General features: G+C 36.4%; 1 protein-coding gene across 2 annotated transcripts in view; it reads right to left on the reverse strand.

Annotated features, from left to right (window-relative positions):
• sms (spermine synthase) overlaps positions 1 to 20,981 on the reverse strand; it is an 844,074-nt gene that overhangs the window by 719,444 nt on the left and 103,649 nt on the right. For both annotated transcript variants that reach the window (XR_007934830.1, XM_051926930.1), the window contains exons 9-10: positions 13,773 to 13,852; positions 4,289 to 4,404 (exon numbers count right to left, since the gene is read on the reverse strand). Coding sequence is in view for 1 of the 2 variants with exons in the window: in XM_051926930.1 (XP_051782890.1) it covers positions 4,289 to 4,404; positions 13,773 to 13,852 (196 nt within the window). In the remaining variant the exon portion in view is untranslated. The remainder of the gene's footprint in view (positions 1 to 4,288; positions 4,405 to 13,772; positions 13,853 to 20,981) is intronic.

The following is a 20,981-nucleotide window of genomic DNA, read 5'->3' on the forward strand; positions in this document are numbered from 1 at the left end:
ATAATTTCTGTTTCTGTTGTACATCATACTGCAATGCCTAATTTGGGCAACCCAAAATGCTTGATAATTTTAGATTGTTATTATTTAGCAATCCATAATCTGGTTTTTGCTATGCTATGGTTAACATTTTCTTTCTTACTTGACAGTCCACTCCTGCTTTCACTAGGTGGAAAATTGCCTTGACCATTTGAGAAGCACATGTCAATCTTTTAGGATCATCTGTGAAACAGGAAAAACACACTATTTGAACACAGAAGCAGTGGTCAAATGTGTATATTTACAAATCTGCATAGCTAACTATGCAAAAAAAATAAGTTTGTTTTATCCATTTTGTTCACGATTCCCACTACACACTATTTAAAAAATAATTGCAATTTTCGGAGAAATAAGTTGAAACTTAGAAAGGTAATTGGTATCTACCATTCTTTATTCCATATTCCATACAGCAGACATCGTGCTTTTGATTTCGGACTTAAAATAGGACTTAAAAAAGAAAACAAATCAACATGAACAAAATCACTGGGAAATCATTTTTTTACTTTTCATGATGAACTCACGAGCCTCACCTGCCTCCCCTGGCTGCACGTCCCTGCCCACACCTGAACAAAACAACCAGACTGGAATTTGTTAAAATGCATGTTAAGAAGCCACAATTCTACTGGGAGAATTTTCTTTTGAACAGATGAAACTAATTAGAGCTTTTATGGTAAGTTACAGTAGCTCTGTGTTCACAGAAGACAAAATAATGGTCCCAAGGAAGAAAACACTATCCCCTAATGTGAAACGTGGAGGAGGCTCATTAATGTTAAACGGGTTGCTGTGCTGCCTTGGATGCCAGTTGCCTTGAATCTGTACTGATCACAATGAAATATGAGGATTATCAAGGCCGTATGTAGTCAATCATACGGTTTCCTTCAGTCACCGGTCATGGGTTCTCCAGTAGGATAATGGCCCAAAATATACATCTAAGAGCTAACAAAACACTGGAACATTCTGAAGTGGCCTGCTGTGAATCCTGGTCTAAATCCAACTGAACTTCTATTGAAAGAGCTGAAACTCGCAGTTTTAGGAGAGAACACATTAAACCGAAAAGAACTAGAACAGTTTGCTCAAGAACAATGGGCCCAATTGCTGGTTTGAGCGATGAAGACTCATTCAGAGCTACAGAAAGCACTTGATTGCAGTTACTGCCTCAAAAGTGTGGCTACAAAATATTAGGTTAGGGCTCTCAAAAATTTTTCACTATGCCATTTTAATCTATTTTTATAATATGTTAAGTCCAAAATAAAAGGCAAAAGTGTCATCTCTATTAAATATGGAATAAAGGATGGTGGATGCCTAATATTTTTGCCAGTTTCAACTTATTTCACTGAGAAATATAATTATTCTAGTGGAAGAGTACCAATAGTTTTGGTACTCTTCTACTAGAAGGAGGCTCAAAGAAATAGTACTAGAAGGGAAAATGGTGAATAAGCGACAACACATCTATGTTAATTCATCCCGCTTGGAGACATGGTGCTCTAAACGAATCACAATGGAACACTTCAGACCACAGGCAAAACTCACACAAGTAGGACTTCATTCACAAAGTGCATTTGAATATCACTGGTGATTTGTCCTTGAAATGCTCCTATTATGAGGACATTGATCACATGCAGAAATCATTGCCTCTGTGAATAAGCAATTGCACAATGTTGTGCTGGATATACAGTAGGAAACTAGTATCTGTAATACCGCATACCATACTGTAAAACACAGCCACTTACAGCCTCAACCATGCTGCATTTATGTCATTTCTTTCTCTGGTTTTGAAATTGTTTATGTGCCAGAGATTTTGTACGCTAGTTGGATCACTGCTTCGGGTTACGGACTTGCCATTTTTACGGATGATAACTTTTTCAGGCATATGGTGCTTTACAATGCTCTCCACCTACTCAGTTATGCAATTCATAAAATAAGGTTTCCATATATAACCCAGTAAATCATAAGACACGCTTCCTGTTGATGCTGTTTCAAACTCCCAATAGTGTGAGCCTATAACTATCTACTAAAGGTTATCATCAGGGACACCGACACCCTGCTTCTATTTTTAAAATTCCTCCAACATAATGAAAACTAGAAAACATGGGGAATATAATTTTAAAAATAAATCAAAGCCACAACAACCTTTTAAAATATATTAAAACTTTGAAAATAACTTTTACTGTGTATCTTTTATAACTTTCTTACACACGATATACATCTAAATAAAAAAAGTGCTCACTAATCAGAGTGGAGAACACAAACTAAATATGTTTGGGATGTTCGCATGTGGGGCAGCACAGTGGCGCAGTGGGTAGCGCTGCTGCCTCGCAGTTGGGAGACCTGGGGACGCTTCCCCGGTCCTCCCTGCGTGGAGTTTGCATGTTCTCCCCGTGTCTGCGTGGGTTTCCTCCGGGCGCTCCGGTTTCCTCCCACAGTCCAAAGACATGCAGGTTAGGTGGATTGGCGATTCTAAATTGGCCCTAGTGTGTGCTTGGTGTGTGGGTGTGTTTGTGTGTATCCTGCGGTGGGTTGGCACCCTGCCCGGGATTGGTTCCTGCCTTGTGCCCTGTGTTGGCTGGGATTGGCTCCAGCAGACCCCCATGACCCTGTGTTCTGATTCAGCGGGTTGGAAAATGGATGGATGGATGTTCGCATGTGCTTAGCTGCAATGGGCTCTTACAGAAACACTCACCATGACCTACTACTAACATACAACTGTCCAGTTTAGAAAGCCAATTAGGCTAAAATACATGTCTTTAGAATATGTCAGGAATAGGGATGAGCGAACCTAGTTTGCTGCGAATTTGGCAAAATTTCAAGGAAATATTTGGAACTTCAGTGATCTCTGCAAAGTGCCTTGAAGTCAGTGGGGAAGAAAGAATTGAACTACTTTTGAGTGGCCTATAATGGTGCAATGGAAATGTCCCTGACAGGTAAGTTAAGTGTCTGCCAGCTATGCTGGACCAAGCATTGTGACCAACAATGTGACATGAGCTGTAAGGTGACAGTGCTAATTACTGCACTAGCAAGCCTCAAGCAAAAAAAAGATGCAGATGGAAAAACAATCAAACAAAATAAAACAAAAGTCAAAAGGCTAGAAATAAGAAAAAAAACATGTATCATTGTATTCACAAAATTCCAAGCTTGGGGCACACACTGGCATGCCAGGAAGCTGCAGTCCGAGATTGGCTCCGTCCACTGTTTGAAGTCACGGCTTCTGGTTCAGCTAGAACATCCTTTTTGTTTCCTATTTGTCGAGATGCTTTGCACTTTTTTCCTCCATTAAGATGATAGAAAATTAAATAGTAAATAATTTATTACTGTTATTTCACAGGGTCTCATTCTGACTTGAGGAGGGCAAGTGTCCCTTTAGGCTTGCTTTGACTCATAAGTGCAGCACGTGGCTAATTATGTATGGTGCTGCGCAAACTAAGCAAACACATTAGTATCAGTGTTATAAGTCAGTACTCAAAATATCATTTTGGTCAGGTAAAGTACCCCTCAAAAATACTGTATTTTATTTTTAAAGCATGCAGGGTTCAAATCCAGCTGCATAATGCATTTGCAATGCAGTCTGGGCAGTGATCTTACACTATGCATTCATGGAAAGTTCTGAGCATATTAACATTGCAGGGCACCAAGGGGCACTTGGTGGGGGGGCGGAGACTTGACGACTTAGATGCAATGCAACTTGATTGTTTGTTGTGTTAATGCAATAACAAACAAATCTGTTTTACTATGTTTGGCGTGTGGACATGCCATGTTGGTACAAATTACTTTTCAGAAGATATGACTGAAATTTACACATTTTTTTTTTTTAAATTATCACCAAAGAACCTTGGTCATCTGTTCAGTTAATTAGGAGAATGTTGCAGGATAGTTAAAACGTATGGCAAACTAAAAGAATGAATGACCAGTTTAACAGAATATAACACCCACCAGCTGAAGCTTTCCTACCAGAAAATTCAGGAGCAACACTTGAGTCAAACAAGACAACTCTACATGTGGCTTCTGCACTCTGTTCACCTGACTTTTGTATTCATTTTATATGTTTGCTAATTAAAAACAAAAATGTTCTATTTACTACTCAAAACATTTATCAGAGAACAAAAGGCTGGGACAAAATCAACTTAAACACATTATGTGCAACAATAAACAAGTAATACAACATTTGTGACTAATCCCTAGGCTATACACTTAGCTTCCAAAGCAAATTAAACTTCTCTAATAAATCAATGAAGTGTGTAGCATAGCAAAAGGATACAATTCCATGTAAGAAGGGACACAAACAATTTCTTTAGAGAATTCCACAGGACAGGAAAGTAGACCAAGTTGCTCCTCATATAGTTTCAAAGCATCAGTCAGATTTACACAGTTTCCCTGCAAACAAATGAAACACTAATTAACATGTAGAACGGAATTTTACAAACATTCAGGCATTCAAAATTGACAATGAATTGTTTTATTAAACACATTAATCTTGCAAATAAATACTGCTGATTCCTTGTCTGATCATAGTTTGTAGTGCAGTGTATTCTACAATCAGTTTTAGTGATAGAAAAATTTAGACATTGTAAGTATTTACTATCTGGTGAAAGCTTGTCCCCATACTTCGCTTTCTGTAACTTATACATTGGACTAAAGTCTGTTGGTGTGAATAAGATTACCTTGATATCAAAGTGCGGTGTTGCGTCAAGGCTGTAGTGAGTCACAAATATTGAAAATGTGTGCTAGCTATTGCTTGAAGCAAATACACTCTTGCAACCACTTTCTGTTTATGTTCATGTCACATCTGTTTGCATCTAAAGTCCATGTTGGGATTATAGCTTTCAAAATATAATAAAGAAAAATCTATCAATTATTTAAAATTATAATTTGACTATTCTTCTTTTTACTTTTATAGGCAATAAAATAATTTCTTCTAAGGGTTGCTGTAATGAGATTTAAACAGATCTTTGCAGTACCAAGGAGAATGACACTGGGGTATCTTTTGTACGGCAGTGCAGTACTCAGGCCCTCAAATATTATTTAAATTAAGGAACCCACCCAAATGAGTGTTAATCAAGTCAGCAACTACAGCATGAAACACTTCTAACATACTAAAGTGGCACAATTGACTTTATCAGATGAGATGGGGATTGGAAGACATGCCTTCTAAATGAAACAAACACATTAAAAGTAGCAAATGTCCTATGTTGCCACTGTACATCCAAATACTGTACCTCCCGTCCTGAGGTAGGGAAGCAGCATCAACTTGTCCAGCTCTAGCTTCAGTGCAAAGGTACATCACTTGGAGAAAATCTCACTTACTATTACCAGATGTTTCACCTGATCCTAAGGGGCACTTATGAAGAATCCTAACAATCTTTGAACAATGCTGATCTTGGCATATATTCTCTCTCTCTAACTTTTTCTCCCTCGATGTCCACATGGTAAGCTTTATTTTATGATGTTAAAGATCAGGTTGGGCAAGAAAAATCTGTAGTGTTACAGTTATCTTTTTACAGATAGAAATACCAAGGGAGACCACTTTTTCTACATCCAGTATTCCACACAGCCAGGACTCCACGAACAATTGAATGGAATATACATTTTTGTCATGAAGATCAAATAAACAACAAAAGTGGATAACATCTCGATTTTAAGTAACATTAAAATAATTTAAAATGATTTTTTTTTTTTTTTGCTAAAAAGATATTCAGCTGAAACCCTTCAACGGGTAAATCAATAGCAGATGTGTTCACTTCATTCTGTGATTCCATTTATCAAAGCAGGAAATAAGTAAACCACTTTAGGCTTAACCACTTTTTTTCAAAACTAGAAAAAATCATCCCTTCGTTTCCGCTGAAAATGGAGACCACCCTTCCCTGCTTTTTCCATACACGGAAACACTACTTAAATAGCAACAGATATGTGGGTATATACATGCAAAACACAGCTAGTCCTTTATCCCACACTATTTCCTGCTCAAATAAATTACTAGTTACCAATGTATAAGGAATGCTGAAAAATTAATACACAGATATTAAGGATATTGGTGTACACTAAGTATGCTTGCAATACTTTTTCAGAAGTGAAAAATGTCTGTCACTCACTACTGTATGTTTAAGTTCATTACATGAACACCGTATGTTTTATATTGTGTAGTTCCATTGGAGGCCTCCCATTTGACACCCCTCTTTTCCTATTATTTCATATCCTTAATTACCTATTAATAATTGTGAAGTTTACTAAAAATGAGCATAACAATCTGCATGAATCACAAACATTTTCATAACTATCTTCAAGTAGTTACCATGTCTTTTCATTGTCTTTATTTAAACTGCAAGACATACAGCAAAGCAGAAAGTGGGTGTACTTGTAAGCAAAGGTGCAATAAGCTATTCTCTCGTGGCCAATTCAACTGATCATTTTTTACTACATCTATTAGCGAACGGCATTCTGCTTGCTGAATAAACTTAGTTACTCTAAGTCTTTTATGTCTAATTTTTTAATACAACAGAGATTTCGTCATCCAGATTTACTAACATTAAGTGGGATTTCCTCTGGGAGTTTCAAACATCTAGATCTATTAACATTAGATTGGAGAGTGGGGGTGGTCGACCTTGGAGAATCAACCACCAAAATTAATGACATAAGATTAGAAACATGGGTCCTCATTCCATTTTCAAGCATCTAGCTTTTTTAACAGATTGGAGACGGTGGGGTGTGGGGTTTGGGCCTGCCAAGGAGTTTCAACTGCACAAATGTACTAACATTAGATAGGAGCAAACAGGTGTCCACCTAGGAGTTTCGAGCATCAAAATGTATGTGGTTGGTTGACACGGACCCTACTTCAAGTTTCAGACAGCCAGATTAACTTTCATTAGATCGGAGGCTGGGGGAGGCAGGGTTGGGAGGCTCTGTTGGACTTTCAATCTTCCGGACACAACAAGAAGTCATGTTTAAAAAAATAATTTTCTGAAGTTTTCACATTGACTAACAACAAATGACCTTGGAACTGGCATCAAAGCATATGCCTCATCATAAAATGCAGCTGAATAAACGTCTACCATCAACAAACAGTAGAAATTACTACATGCTGTCCTAGGTGTTCTCTTTCTACTACATTCTGAACAGCAACTTGGTATGCGCTTAAAAAAAAAATACTATTTTATTGTGGTTTATCTCTATCACAATTAGTAAACATATAAAGGTGTACTGTAGTGTTTGTGTTTTCAAAAAGGCCATTTATTTTGGATAAAAAAAGCAATTTGATTTTAAACGCATTAAAATAAAAATATTCTTTACCTAATCAGAATATGCAGTCTTTTATTTCAACAAAAAAGGGAACTAACATTTAACCAGTAGACCTTATGTTTTTTTGTTACACATAATTTAGACTTGTGGACCAATCAAACTAAAAAAGGGGACTGTCAAAATCAAAATTCAGTGCTTCTTGAAGAACACCATTTGATTTAGTATTTTCATATAGAAAAAGTAACTTTGTATGAAAACCCATTTACAAAGAGAAAATTTAATTTTACCACAATGAGCACTTGCTGTAACCCTAAGGCATATAAGAAATTATTAGCAAGTTTTAAAGTAATTAGGCCTTTCAAAGTAATATAGTGGAACTGGGGTTCTTCATGGTTCATAGAACAACAAAGTACAGTAACAGGACTTCAGAATAATGAAACTAGTACAGCTAATGTGAAGCACTGTGATGTTTGAACACATGATGTGAAAAGTTGACGAGAGATAGCAACTTCTTCAGGGTCCTATACAATAGATGTGATAAATCTAAAACATCTGAGAAGGGCAAATTGTTTGGCAGTTGTGGAAAAAGACTCAGGCTGATGATGTACTCATTTTATTTACATTAGGTGATTATAGTGTGCTGTGAGGATAAAAAAAAAAAAAAAAACTAGCTTTTCAAGGAAAGTTAGTATGAAGTGTTAAGGGCAAGAAGGGATTATTACTATGGGTCAGGAAGATTTTTTTATGCAATGAGACCCTAAACTATGCTGTTTTCCATGGCATTCTGCCAAACTCATATCCCTGTCATGGTGAGCCTGAAAAAAAGAGGAGTAGATAGATAATGCAAGACAGTAACAATACTCCTCTGACAGCACTCCATTGAGCACTGTTGTAGAATTGGCCTTATGCTCTTGATTAACCCTTAGGATGACACAGTGTCATGCAGAGGATGTGAAGCAGTGGTCAGTGGCCAGCATCATACTGTTCATGGTAAAGCACTTGAGCCTCCTCAGGAAATACAGTCAACTCTGGCACGTGTTGTATATGGTTTCTGTGTCTGTCACCCAGTTTACGTTTCTGTCCAGATATTTGTACCGTATATGCTTCCTGGATGAAGGTCAGAGTTAGGGAAAAAATGCTTATCCCAAAGTCAGTCATTTGCCAAACTTTATCTGCATAAGGTTCAACAAAGTCACTTACTTCTCCTGCTGTGCACCCTGTACACAACCCATTATTATATCAGTCATCTAAAAACTTCTGCAGGTGGTATTTGACAGAACTACATTTACAAAGTTTAAAAATAATTTGATCATTGTTGGACATGAAATACTGTATGTTTGAATTCAATAATGGGTTACCTCAGTGGGTGCTGAATACATGTCAAAGGTGATTTACTTAAAAGCAAACAAACATGCACATTTACAATACTGTTACAGTATGATCAAGTTTTAAGTAAGAAATAAATTTAAAATGAAGGAGTACATTTGTCCAAAAATCCAACCAATAACTGCCAACACAGAACAAGATCAAAATACATTCAGACTCGAATTGTTTTCAGCACCCATGTTTTTCAGCAATGTTTTCAGTACTTGTATTGAAAATGATTACAAGCATAATGTATAAACTTAAACACCTTGACTTTTCTTCTACCTCACGAACATTTTTTTACATTCTACTTAACATATCTAAGCACTAAAGCACCAGATCACATTTACCACCGTAAACACAGTATCATTAATAATTTTCAGTATACACAGAACTACAATTCCTGATTGCCGTTACAGATTATATGGTCCCTGCTGGCTCAGGGCCCAGACTTTTTTTTTTTTTTTATTAAACTTTTTTTTTGTTGTAATTAGGAGATGCAAAGTAAAAATGTGATAAGCATCATTAAAATGCTGTTGACACTCAGCTGTCTTTACCAATAAATCTGACTGATAATTAACTAAAATGATTCTATAGGGTAAAATTGGATTTCTGAAAATTATTGGTGGTTGTAAATTCACCAGAAAAAAAATATTTTGAGGGGTAATTCTATAGCTAGCAGGAATATAATGACTTTTTATTTCAAAAAGAACTGAACTTTAGATTGGCAAATCTCACACAAAATACAGCTGCTGTCTTTGACACACATATTAAACCTTTTGTCATTACATTTCCACACTATCTAAAACCATCATTCTTCTTTGGCAGGTTCTGATTATACAGGCTACAAGTTATTGTTAAATTATATAAGCTGATGTTTTTCCATGTGAAAAAACAATTATTCTCCTTTGACAGTGTCATGCTATGCAAGTTATAAACACCAGCTCATTCCTTTGTATCAAACATAACTGAGTAATGTGGTATTTTATGGTTAGACTGTTCACATATTTCAGTTACTACTCAATGGGTAATTCAAACAGAGTAGTAAGGAAAGAAGTCAGACCATGCAAGTCCTATTACTAAATCATTACACTGGCTTACACATTGGGTTAAGGCAAATTTTAGATCCTACTTATGCTATACAAAATTCTACACCTGCTGGTTCCCAACTTCCCATACAAGTATTACTATGTGAAGTCAAAACAGTTTTGGGTAAACAAAAAGCACCATGGAGAAATATTCTGCAAGTTACAAAGCAGAAAAGGGAATGTGAAAAACCTGAGGGGAGCTGGCAAAAAAAGAACATTTAAGATAGACTAACATCTTTAAAAGGGACATGTCATTGTTATAGCTTAAAACTAAGAAATACAAGAGATTCCTTTTTTCTCAGAAATCATTCATAAAAAAAATGATATATTTTCCTTATTTGCTGTATTTGATAGGCTGATAAACCTCCTCTCCAGTGACAAAGGCCAATTAAATTTTTTTCCATTAAGTCAGTGATTTTGCTTCCTTATTCATGAAAAAATTTAAAATATTTATACTGCCATCAGCACCTGGAAACCAATCATAAATCACAACATCCTGCAGAGCTAATGTGGTACATATGACACAATTCCATTTTTTAAATGGTTAAGTATTCTGCATTCAATTTGATATTATGCACACTAAAAGGTCAAATTGCATGACAACAGTCAGCCTTGTGAACCGTTGGCAATTTTCTTTTATAATGCATTTTCCCCACAAAGGCTCTGAAAATTCTAATCTGAAAAAGAGTAACATACCTGTGTAGATGCTTCAGTAATTAATAATTACAAGCTTACAAATACACTATGATTAAGTAAAATCACTTTAAAATCTGGTTTTCAACAATTTTACATGTTATGTTGTGACCCAAATCCAGAATGGAAAACATTAAAGAGATTATCTGAGGTTAGAAAAATGCTGACTGCTCTTATTAGGGTTTGCAATGATATTAGTTTAAAGTAGAGGTCTGCATTTCAGCAGAAATTCCACAGGATCTAATTCTATTTTTTATTGAATGGGACTAAAATTTAAGAATAGTGAGCAAACATGGCTGAGTAGACTACTCCTTGGATTGTGAGCGGGTGATCAGAGAGTAGATAAACCTCTGAGAACAAGCCTGAAAAATAAACTTATATACAAATTATTTTACTATTATAATTTATTATCAAGAATATAATCAAAACTATTTCACAGTAATAAAGTATAGAGTCAGAAAAGAAAAGACACAGTGATGTAATGGCGTTGCATGTTTTTTTTTTTTAGTTTGAGTTTTCAAGTTAAACATTCAAGCACAACGATACATATGCATAGCAACTAGGCAGATGTACAGTAGGATTACTGGTTGGAGTGCTGCACCCCTACCCTTCATACATGTATTGATTTACCTATGGGTAGACAGAATTAGCAGTATGTTTGGCTGCATTTCAGTTGGCTCACATCCTGCCTCGTGTGTGTGTATCAATAATGCGTTTTTTAAATGCTTGTCTTAGTTGCACTCATGCCAAAGCAGACATATCTATTCATTAGGGTTAACAGATCATGTTTTTCCCTAAGAGACAATGTTCAGAGGGAGAGAATCATAACTTTACACCTACTTTCATATAAAAGATTAAATTTTCCTAACCAAACAATTTAAATGTCTTAGTGTATATTCATCTACTTGTTAAACTTTTTATGTACTTGCAAGATTGCCATTTCTCTTGCTTAACTGCAAAAAAGGACAAATGTAAAAACACACTATTTTAATACTCATTTTTAGCACATCACATGTCTTAACATTTGAAGTAAAAGTGAAGACCGCTTCATACATCAAAACTTAGTAAAACTCCTCATTGGTTTTAAAAAGGTTGCGTTTTAATGAAAAATTTTGAAACATAATGAAACTAGCCTTACCGTATAGTCTAACACTTTTACTGGCAAGCTCTCTCCCTTATTAGAAGTTTTATGATTTTCAGAGTGAAGAAGGGGTTAAATTTATGTAGTTTACTTTTTTTAACAAATGAGTATGGTCCCATAGATTTCCAAAATAAGTGCACTAAACAAATCAATTGCTCAGTGCACTCTCTTTCAATTAATAAAAGATAACAGCAAAAATTGCTTTTGCAACTATTCAGGAAAAGACTATAAAGGGTCTATATTCACCTTAATTCTCTTTCCTTGATGACTAAAAAAACAACTCAAAAACACTGGTATAGTTATGGATTCATACTATAAGTATGTTCAGCATTTTTCAAGTTAAAGTTATTTCTTCATAAACATGGTATACAGTATATGCATTTGTCAGGTGAAATGATGTTCTAAAGAGAAGAACTTTCTACAAGAAAAAAAAAAAATAATGTTTGCACTTTACAATGGAGGGTATGGGGTATGGAGGAAAAGCTTAAAAACGTATCAAAATACATCCATTTTGCAAGCCAAGACAGTAGTCAAGTACTGATTCCACATCTCACAATTATACACACATTGTAAAATAAGATAAAATTAAATGAAGAACATTTAAAAGAGAAGCAAGTAAATTCTTCAAAATATATACATCTTTATAAATGTATATATATCTTTATTATATATGCAGAGCAGTGGACTTGCTTCCTTTTTTTAAAGATAACACCAGAGAAGATGCACATTTGTCGTTTGTTTTATGTTCAATCAGCAGTATGTAAATTAGGCAAAGAAATTGTCAATTATGTGTCGCCATCTAGAGGACAAACACCAACAACATCCAAAGTACCATCACCTCCATAAGGTCTCCAAGATGCAGAATGACAGACATTAAGAGGGACTGTAATTTAGCGTAAACTTAAAAGAGGAATGGACACACGCTTAGCAGAGATTCAGGATTAATAAGGATGAGTGGGCAAGTTACAAAGGTGGAAATGTTTGTTCAATCCATAATATTGTCTTCATTATACTCTTCAGGTGAAGTAATATTTTGTGGCAAGATTGAATTTTTTTTATTCACACTTTGACAAGATTGCTGCATTTTTTTTTTTTTTACCAAATACTAAGCTGACTACTCTGTTGTTGGTACAATTGTGATTTTTCTATCTTGCAATGTGGCACTTTCAGTTCTGCCCTCAAAGCCATAAATAAACAATAAATTCCTTAAATAAATAATTACACTACCATTACCTTATACTGTGGAGGCTGCTGAAGATATCTGTGACCGTTCTTTGTGTTGTTCTTCTCCGCTGTTATTTTATGCATCATTGGCTGCAGTTGGTTTACTTAGCTGACTGGATGCTTACCATCCATGTATGCCAGTGGTACCTTTCTTTTTCAATAATTCTAATTTTTTGACTTTGCTATGCCCTGTTTCTGTTAATTTCTCCATTACCTCCTTATGCTTGACTTATTTATCATAGTCATATTTATTTATTGGCAAAGTTCTACTCACTGTTCATCCCAAACACTGCTGACACAACTGTAGCCCAGGCTGGAGTAGTAGTTTTCACAATATCACAGAAAGCCAAAGGTAATTTTTAAACTGGCAATAATTATATTTTCGGGCAAACAATGTGATGCATGTTGGCTGTACATGCAAATACGACTGTCACTGCACTTGGTCTATGTGACAATACAGCACTACTAACCATTAATAATACTACATTTCATCAACATGATAACATTAAAGCCAGCTCTGCTAAAATAACATTTCAGTTTTACTTCAATATCTGAAAGATAGTAATTTCTTCAAAGTATCAGTTTAATAAAGTGTTTATATATGTCCTCAGACATAAAGTGAACTCTTTGATCATATGTTTTGACTGTGGTTCAGATTTTAGCAATAACACATTCTGTGTGGCGTCTGCAGGTCCTCTTCATATTTTCTGCAGATCATTCCATCAAAGATCTCTAGATGGGCTGGGAAATCTAACCTGACTCAGTATGTGTACAGTGTAGGTGTACATAAGTGTGTACAAAGGTGTTTTCAGTTTTGCACCCATAGCTGCCAACTCAAAAAAGACTATATGGGATATCATTTACTTTAAAAAATGACACATTGAACCTAGCATTTTTGCCACATTTCATATTACATCTTCTCGTTCTTCCTTACCTCCTTATGTGCAACATGTAAAATATGAATACAAAACAATATATATGGAAAAACATTCTCTCACCTGTGTAAAGTACTTCCCACTGGGTCTGAGCACCTTTATCGAAAGATCAAGGATTAGCCTTAAAAACTCCCATGTTGAATCTAAAACAAAACAAAAGTAAATAACATAACGTAACATTTAAAAATGTAAACAAAAATGCTGTGCCTATACACTGTTATAGGTGTGACTGAATGTCTGATCATTGCAACTCCTATCCTGTCCATAGGCAAAGTAATACATTGCCAGATTAGTCTGACTGCAAAAAGAAAAGTCATCCCGCAGGATAAACATATGCAAAGCTGTGTATGTCATTTTTGCCAGTATGCTTACCATGGTTTTCATTATGGTGGCTATAACTCTGTGAAGTGACAAACCTTTCAGAAGAAATCCAGGGCTATATTCAATTATAGACAGCTAAAATCATTCTTTGCCATTAAAGACATTCTCCTCAGAAGTCTATGTAATCAGGTAAAGAGGAAATTCTTAAAGGTTTAATTCTAAAAATATGACAAGTTTAAGACTGATATGAGAAAAAATGGCCCACATTGAATAATTGAATTCTTAAACTATCTCACATCAGTATGCATAATACACCTTGGGGGTCTTGATCATAGATCAGCTTGCTTACATATTAAATCTCAGTTTTAATAACATCCTTCTGAAATATGCCACACAAGATCTTACTAGGTGAATTTATCCTCACCTAATGTCAGACAGGGTGCCAATACTGTTAACATTTTATTCATCCGAACTTGGACATTTGTTCAGTGACCAAAAGCAGTGGCTCTGCCTAATCATCGATTATATATATATATATATATATATATATATTTTTTATTGTAATGTAATCATTCCATACAAATAGATCAATTTATGACAAAAAAAAAAAACTGAAGACAAATCAAACCCCACCCCCGAGAAGGAGAGCTTAGCCAAAGGAGAATTGCTTAGGGCTTTTAATAAGGCAACAATAAACAAAGAAAGGAAGAAATATATATATGTAAATAAAAAATGGAGAAGGGAATTAAATGTGGTAATAGTTATTTCTCTTAATCTAAAATGATATTGATTAGATCCTGCCAGGTTTTAAAAAAATTCTGTACAGATCCTCTAACTGAGAATTAGATTTTTTCCAATTTCAAATAATATAAAACATCGGTTTCCCAACTGACTTATCAGAGGAGAGTTAGGATTCTTCCAATTTAACAAAATAAGTCTGTGTGCCAAAAGTGTAGTGAATGCAATCACCGTTTGCTTGTCTTTCTCCACTTCAAGTCCGTCTGAAGAACACCGAACACAGCTGTTAATGGGTTAGTAGGGATTGTGACCCCAAGGCTGTCTGAAAGGCACTTAAAAATTTTGGTCCAAAATGATGTTAGTTTGGTGCAGGCTCAAAACATGTGACCCAGTGAAGCAGGAGCTTGGTTGCAGCGTTCGCAGGTTGGATCTTGCCCTGGATACATTTTGGACAGTTTTAAGCGAGACAGACGAGCTCGATATATAATTTTTAGTTGAATAATTCTATGCTTTGCGCATATGGAGCTCGAGTGAATTCTCTGCTTTGCTACCTTCCACTCCTTTTCTGATATATTGATTAAGAGATATTCTTCCCAATGTCCTCTTGGATCTTTGAAAGGTAGGGACTCTAATAAGATTTTATATAATGCGGAAATGGTGTTTATTTCCTCGAAATTGAGCAGTATTTTTTTTCCAGCATGGTGGAGGGTACGAGGTGAGGAAAATCGGGCAGTTTCTGTTCAACAAAATTTCTAATTTGAAGATAGTGAAAGAAATGTGTAGCTGGGAGGTTGAATTTGGAACGTAATTGTTCAAAAGATGCAAATATGTTGTCTATATAAAGATCTCTGAGCATTTTAATCCCAAAACTTTTCCAGGTATTAAAAACTGGATATGTTTGCGAGGGTTGAAAGAGGTGATTCTCTTGCAGAGGTACCACGGATAAAAGATTTTCCATCTTAAAATGCTTTCTAAGTTGGTTCCATATTCTGAGTGAGTAAAGCACAATTGGGTTATTAGTATATTTGCGATAACTTGCATTTATTGGAGCGCAGAGCAGGGAGTATAAAGAAGTACTACAGGATTTTACTTCTATTGCGAGCCAAGCCTGTGTATGTTCATATATTTGTGTCCAGGTTTTTATGGCTTGTATGTTTGCTGCCCAGTAATAAAACTGAAAATTAGGCAAAGCCATGCCACCTTCTGCCTGAGATCTTTGTAGGGTCGCTCTTCGGATATGTGGGTGTTTTGAGTTCCAAATGAATGAGGCAAAATTTTGTTGATAAAGAGCTTTATGTTTACTTGTGATATTTACCCCTAGGTATTTAAACTGATCTGCTATGGTAAAAGGTAGGGTGTCCAATCTAATATTATATGCTTGTGAATTCACTGGAAAGAGTATACTTTTATTCAGATTAATTCTAAGACCAGATATCTTTTGAAATTCTGTGAGTGCTGTTAAAACTGCAGGCACAGTGTTTTCTGGGTCTGATATATATAAAACCATATCATCTGCATATACAGAAATTTTCTGTTCCAGTTCTTCTCTGATAATCCCCTTTATCTGATAGGAATTTCGACAGTGAACCGCCAGTGGTTCAATGGCGATTGCAAACAGCAGTGGTGACAAGGGACATCCTTGTCTGGTACCATGTTCTAGCTTAAAGTAGTCTGAACAAATGTTGTTAGTACAAACTGAAGCTTCTGGATTGGTATACAGTAGTTTGATCCATGCACAAATATCCGGGCCAAACCCAAATTTCTCCAATGCAGTGAAAAGGTAGTTCCATTCAATCATATCAAATGCTTTTTTCTGCGTCTAATGATAGTAATATCTCTGGGGTGTTTGATTTTGCTGGTGAATACATAACATTAAACAAGCGTCGGAGATTGGAAGATAGGTGTCGGCCTTTAACAAATCCAGTTTGATCCTATGATATTACCGAGGGCAGCACTTTCTCCATCCTTCTAGCTAGAATTTTTGAGAGTATCTTAACATCATTATTCAGGAGTGAAATTGGTCTGTATGATGCACATTGTAACAAGTCCTTATTTTGTTTAGGAAAGACAGTGATTAATGCTTGACGAAATGTTTGAGGTAGTATTTGGTTGTCCCTAGCTTCTGTAAACGTTGTCAATAAGAGGGGATCTAGCCGAGTGGAGAATTTCTTATAAAATTCTACGGGGTAACCATCAGGGCCTGCTGATTTCCCACTTTGAAGTGACTTTATAGCATCTAGTAATTCTGTTAGCGTCAGAGGTTTATCCAGTTCCTCAGCACTTAAAGCATCTATTTGTGGTGTCTGTAATGTATCCAGAAATGAATAAGATTGTGTGTTGTCTTCTTTGAACTCAGTAGAATATAAGGATTTATAATAATCTCTAAATGCGTGCATTATATTTTTATGGTCAATGATTTCTTCTCCATTCGTGTTGGTGATTAATGCATTCATGGGGAAGTTAAGAAGTATAAGACTGTGCTGCTTCCTCCGAAATATAAGGGAAAGAACGTTAGAGTTTGGACTGCAATGTCCAACTCCTCACCTTGGCCTCTTTTAGTTGGGAGAGGAATGCCTTACTCCTGTGGGTCTTGGCCGCCTCCAAAGCGTCTCTTTCGTTAGAAATTGGGAGGGGCATGTAACCATCAAGAAACTACCTTCAAAATTGAACCCGATTTGTCCAGTGTGGATGGGGAAAGATGATTACCCAATTATTCTGGGATAACTGGGAAGTTCTTCACAACAAGCAATTGGTCTAGAAACGCAAAAGGTGGTTCATGCTTTCCTAGGACTCTCTGGTTATTATAGAAGGTTCATCCCAAATTTTACAAATAGAGCCACTCCCCTAACTGACCTGACGAAGAGCCAAAAGAACTGCAGTATTGTCTGGTCCAGTGATTGTTAAAGGTCCTCTCTGACTTAAAGACCACTTTGTCGTCCTACCTAGAATTCATTCTGCAGATGGATGCAAGTGTGTTTGCTTTGGGGGCTGTCCTGTCTCAAGTTTTTGGTGGTGAGGAACATCTCATCATGTATTTAAGTAGGAAACACTCCAAATGGAACATTTGGCCAGTCCAGTCTTTTTGTAGTCTGAACTGATACTTGCTTAGTAAGTGGGTCTCCTGTAAAAAATACTATTTTAGCGTTTAAGCCTGTTAGGTGAGAGCATACCTTCTTTCTCTTTAATTCGGGATTCAGGCCTTTAAACATTCCAGCTCACAAAGTTAACTGTCCCATCATGGAGACATTGATTCTGAGTTTTTAATGTCATTTTATAGTCTTAACTGGTAGTGAGGCAGTTTTAATCTTAATTTCAAAATTCCCCAGGAGTTATTGCATTTTAGCCTATTGTTGCATTGATATTTATAGTTATAAGGATTAGAAGAATAGATTACATATAACCTGCTCTCCTTCTCCCCCCCTTTATCCCCCCCCCCCGAGGCTTCATCCCACTTCGCGATGTCCCAGTCCTCTGACATACAAAGAGACAGAGCACGTCCAAAACAAAACAAACCCCACCCTGCAGCGGCGTTTGAGAATTAAAACAAAGAGAGATATCTATTGCAGCTGAATTCTAAATACGATCTGCCGAAAATATAATCATTTACAGTCTTTAAGCTTAAAATAATCTTCAGCAATTTGAAGATATTAAGATAATAAAAGAATGAACCCTGGGAATGATTTTAAAAAGTAGTCTAGGATAAACATAGTAAATCCTAATGTAACAGTATAAATGTAATAGTAATAGTAATGTAAATAGTAGAAATAGTATTAAACCAAGAGTATGATGTTAAACAGTCTATGTAACCGTAGTAAAAAAAAAAAAAAAACCCTACTTTAATTACTTCCACACTCGCGTCTATAACTGTAGTTAAGACATAAACTATAATGTCCAAGTAAAGAAAAGGATGTATAATTATAATACCAGTCTCTTTAAAAGTTTAAATGATAGGTCCTTCCCATGCCTTGACAGAATACGGCTCCTTATTAACTTTCAAAAGAGTGTCGGAAACAGCTTTTTTTGTTCCTTTTCAGCTTCCTCCTTGCTTGAAAATACATAATATTGGTCTTGAACTTCCACTTTCAGTTTGGCGGGATACAAGAGGCTGTATTTGATATTGGCTTTCTGTAGCAACTTTTTAATGTTAAAGTAGGCTGCGCGTTTTGCAGCTGTTAATGGTGAGAAGTCGGGGAAAATACGAATAAGATTATTTTCAAATATAATCTCTTGCTTGTGTCTGAGAAGTGCCATCACATCAAGCTTACATCGTAATCGCTCGAAGTGGACAATAAAAGACCTAGGTTTAAAGGTGCTTGATCTGTATATGCGATAAGCAGCTGCTATCTCAACGTCGAGTTTAAAATCATCTCCAATTATTTTAGAGAGTAATTCTACTGCAAATTTCACTGGCTTGAGCTTTCTCGTTTCTCAGGTATACCCTCAATTCTTATATTGTTTCTTCTGCACCCATCTTCCAGGGCCGCAAGTCTGTCTCCGAGTTTTTTGCATTCGGAATTCGCAGCTGTAGCTTTTTCATCGGTGTTAGATGCCAATTGTTCCGCTGTTTCAACTCGATCCGTGAATGCCTGCTTAACGCCATCCAGCTGATCTGTAACGTCATTAATCTGGTCGGCAAGCATTTTCAGTTTGGATCTATTTTCTTCGATGCGTTCCTCTAATTTCTCCAACATGCCTTTAAAGTTCATATCAAACCGTTTAAATAGACGCATTTCCCGGTCTTTGTTATCCTTTTTAATCTCACTGTTAGCCTTCTTAAGCTCATTCTTGTTATCCTTGTTAAGCTCATTTATGGCCGTAGCCATGGCAGTGGCCAGTGTAGCGATCATCTCTTTCAGTTCGGACAGTTCGTTTCGGATTTCGTGCTCCGCGAGTGGAAATGCAGCTCCTGTTACAGCAGGTGCTGCAGGCTCGCGATGAGTAGATGAGAGCACATCCTGCAGGACCTTTTCTAGTCTCGAATGATCCTCAGAAATCGGCGATCCATCGCGACCTGTATCACTTGCACCTTTGCTCCAATTTTCACTCTCGACTGGAGACAATGCAATGGAGCGGGGTCCCAGGAAATCTGCGCATTCGTCTGCCTGTTCAGGTCAGTCTCCGAGAGGCCATACCTTGCACTCGGGCCGGATGTCTGCCCAGACTTTGATGCAGCTTTAAGTTTCTTTTCCGGTTCTTTCTGACTTTTCGTCTTGTTACTCATGCTTGTATATTGTAGTGGAAGTTCCTTGGTCGGGTTAAATACAGGATACCTCTAAATAATATGAAATACGTGGGAAAATAAAGCCGCTGCTAGCGGAGCTCTGCTTCAGACGTCCATCTCCTATAACGGATGAGACCAACTCCTGATCATCTATTATATTGCTGGGCGGGAAGCGGTCATACTTTCGAGACTTGAATAACAGTTGATGCTGACTAACTCCTGCTATTCTTACTAATATTTCACTACTGTACCTTTTTTATGTTACACTTTGGGCACCAACATCTAGAACAGCTGTAAACAAAGCAATAACCAAATGTGTTGGCACTTACTGAAAATATGAAATCTGTGCAGGGAACAACTGAAGCAGCAGCAGTTGCACAATTACAAAGGAATCACAGTTAATTTTCCTCTTTAGTATGTACAATATTGAAAATATGAGAATGGAACAGCCTTGAGACCTTCAGAAACTTTTAAATAAGTAATGTAGCATAAAGTAAATATTATTAATAGCCAGTACATCACTATAATTTTTGCTTTAAAATGTCCATGCCATACAGAAAATGTATACGTTTATGCACACACATACATTTACTCTCTCTCTAGAGATACTATATATATGTCATTTTCTAATTATTATTGAGTGTACTTGAGCGTAGCAATCATAACCTGCATGTCTTTTTCCATACGAACAAGTGCAAACCTACCTTTGCCCACAGAAAATCCTGTTCAGCACACAGGCTAAATCTATATCCTACCTCAGTTTCATTCGCTTCGTTCACACTTTTGTGAACTAAGTAACATTCCAAACCAGGCTCGGCCAGACAAGAGAGGACTTCTGCATTGACGTGCACAGAACCAGGACAATAATGGATAATAAAATTAAACAGCTGTAAGCTAATGAACCTCCTAGTGAGCCATGAATTTAAGTCTTCCTGTCTGTGGAGCCACTAGGATGATGCATGATCAGTCACCAAGGTAAATTTCTGACCCCA

The sequence above is a fragment of the Erpetoichthys calabaricus genome, chromosome 4, assembly GCF_900747795.2.
Source record: "Erpetoichthys calabaricus chromosome 4, fErpCal1.3, whole genome shotgun sequence".
Lineage (NCBI taxonomy): Eukaryota > Metazoa > Chordata > Cladistia > Polypteriformes > Polypteridae > Erpetoichthys > Erpetoichthys calabaricus.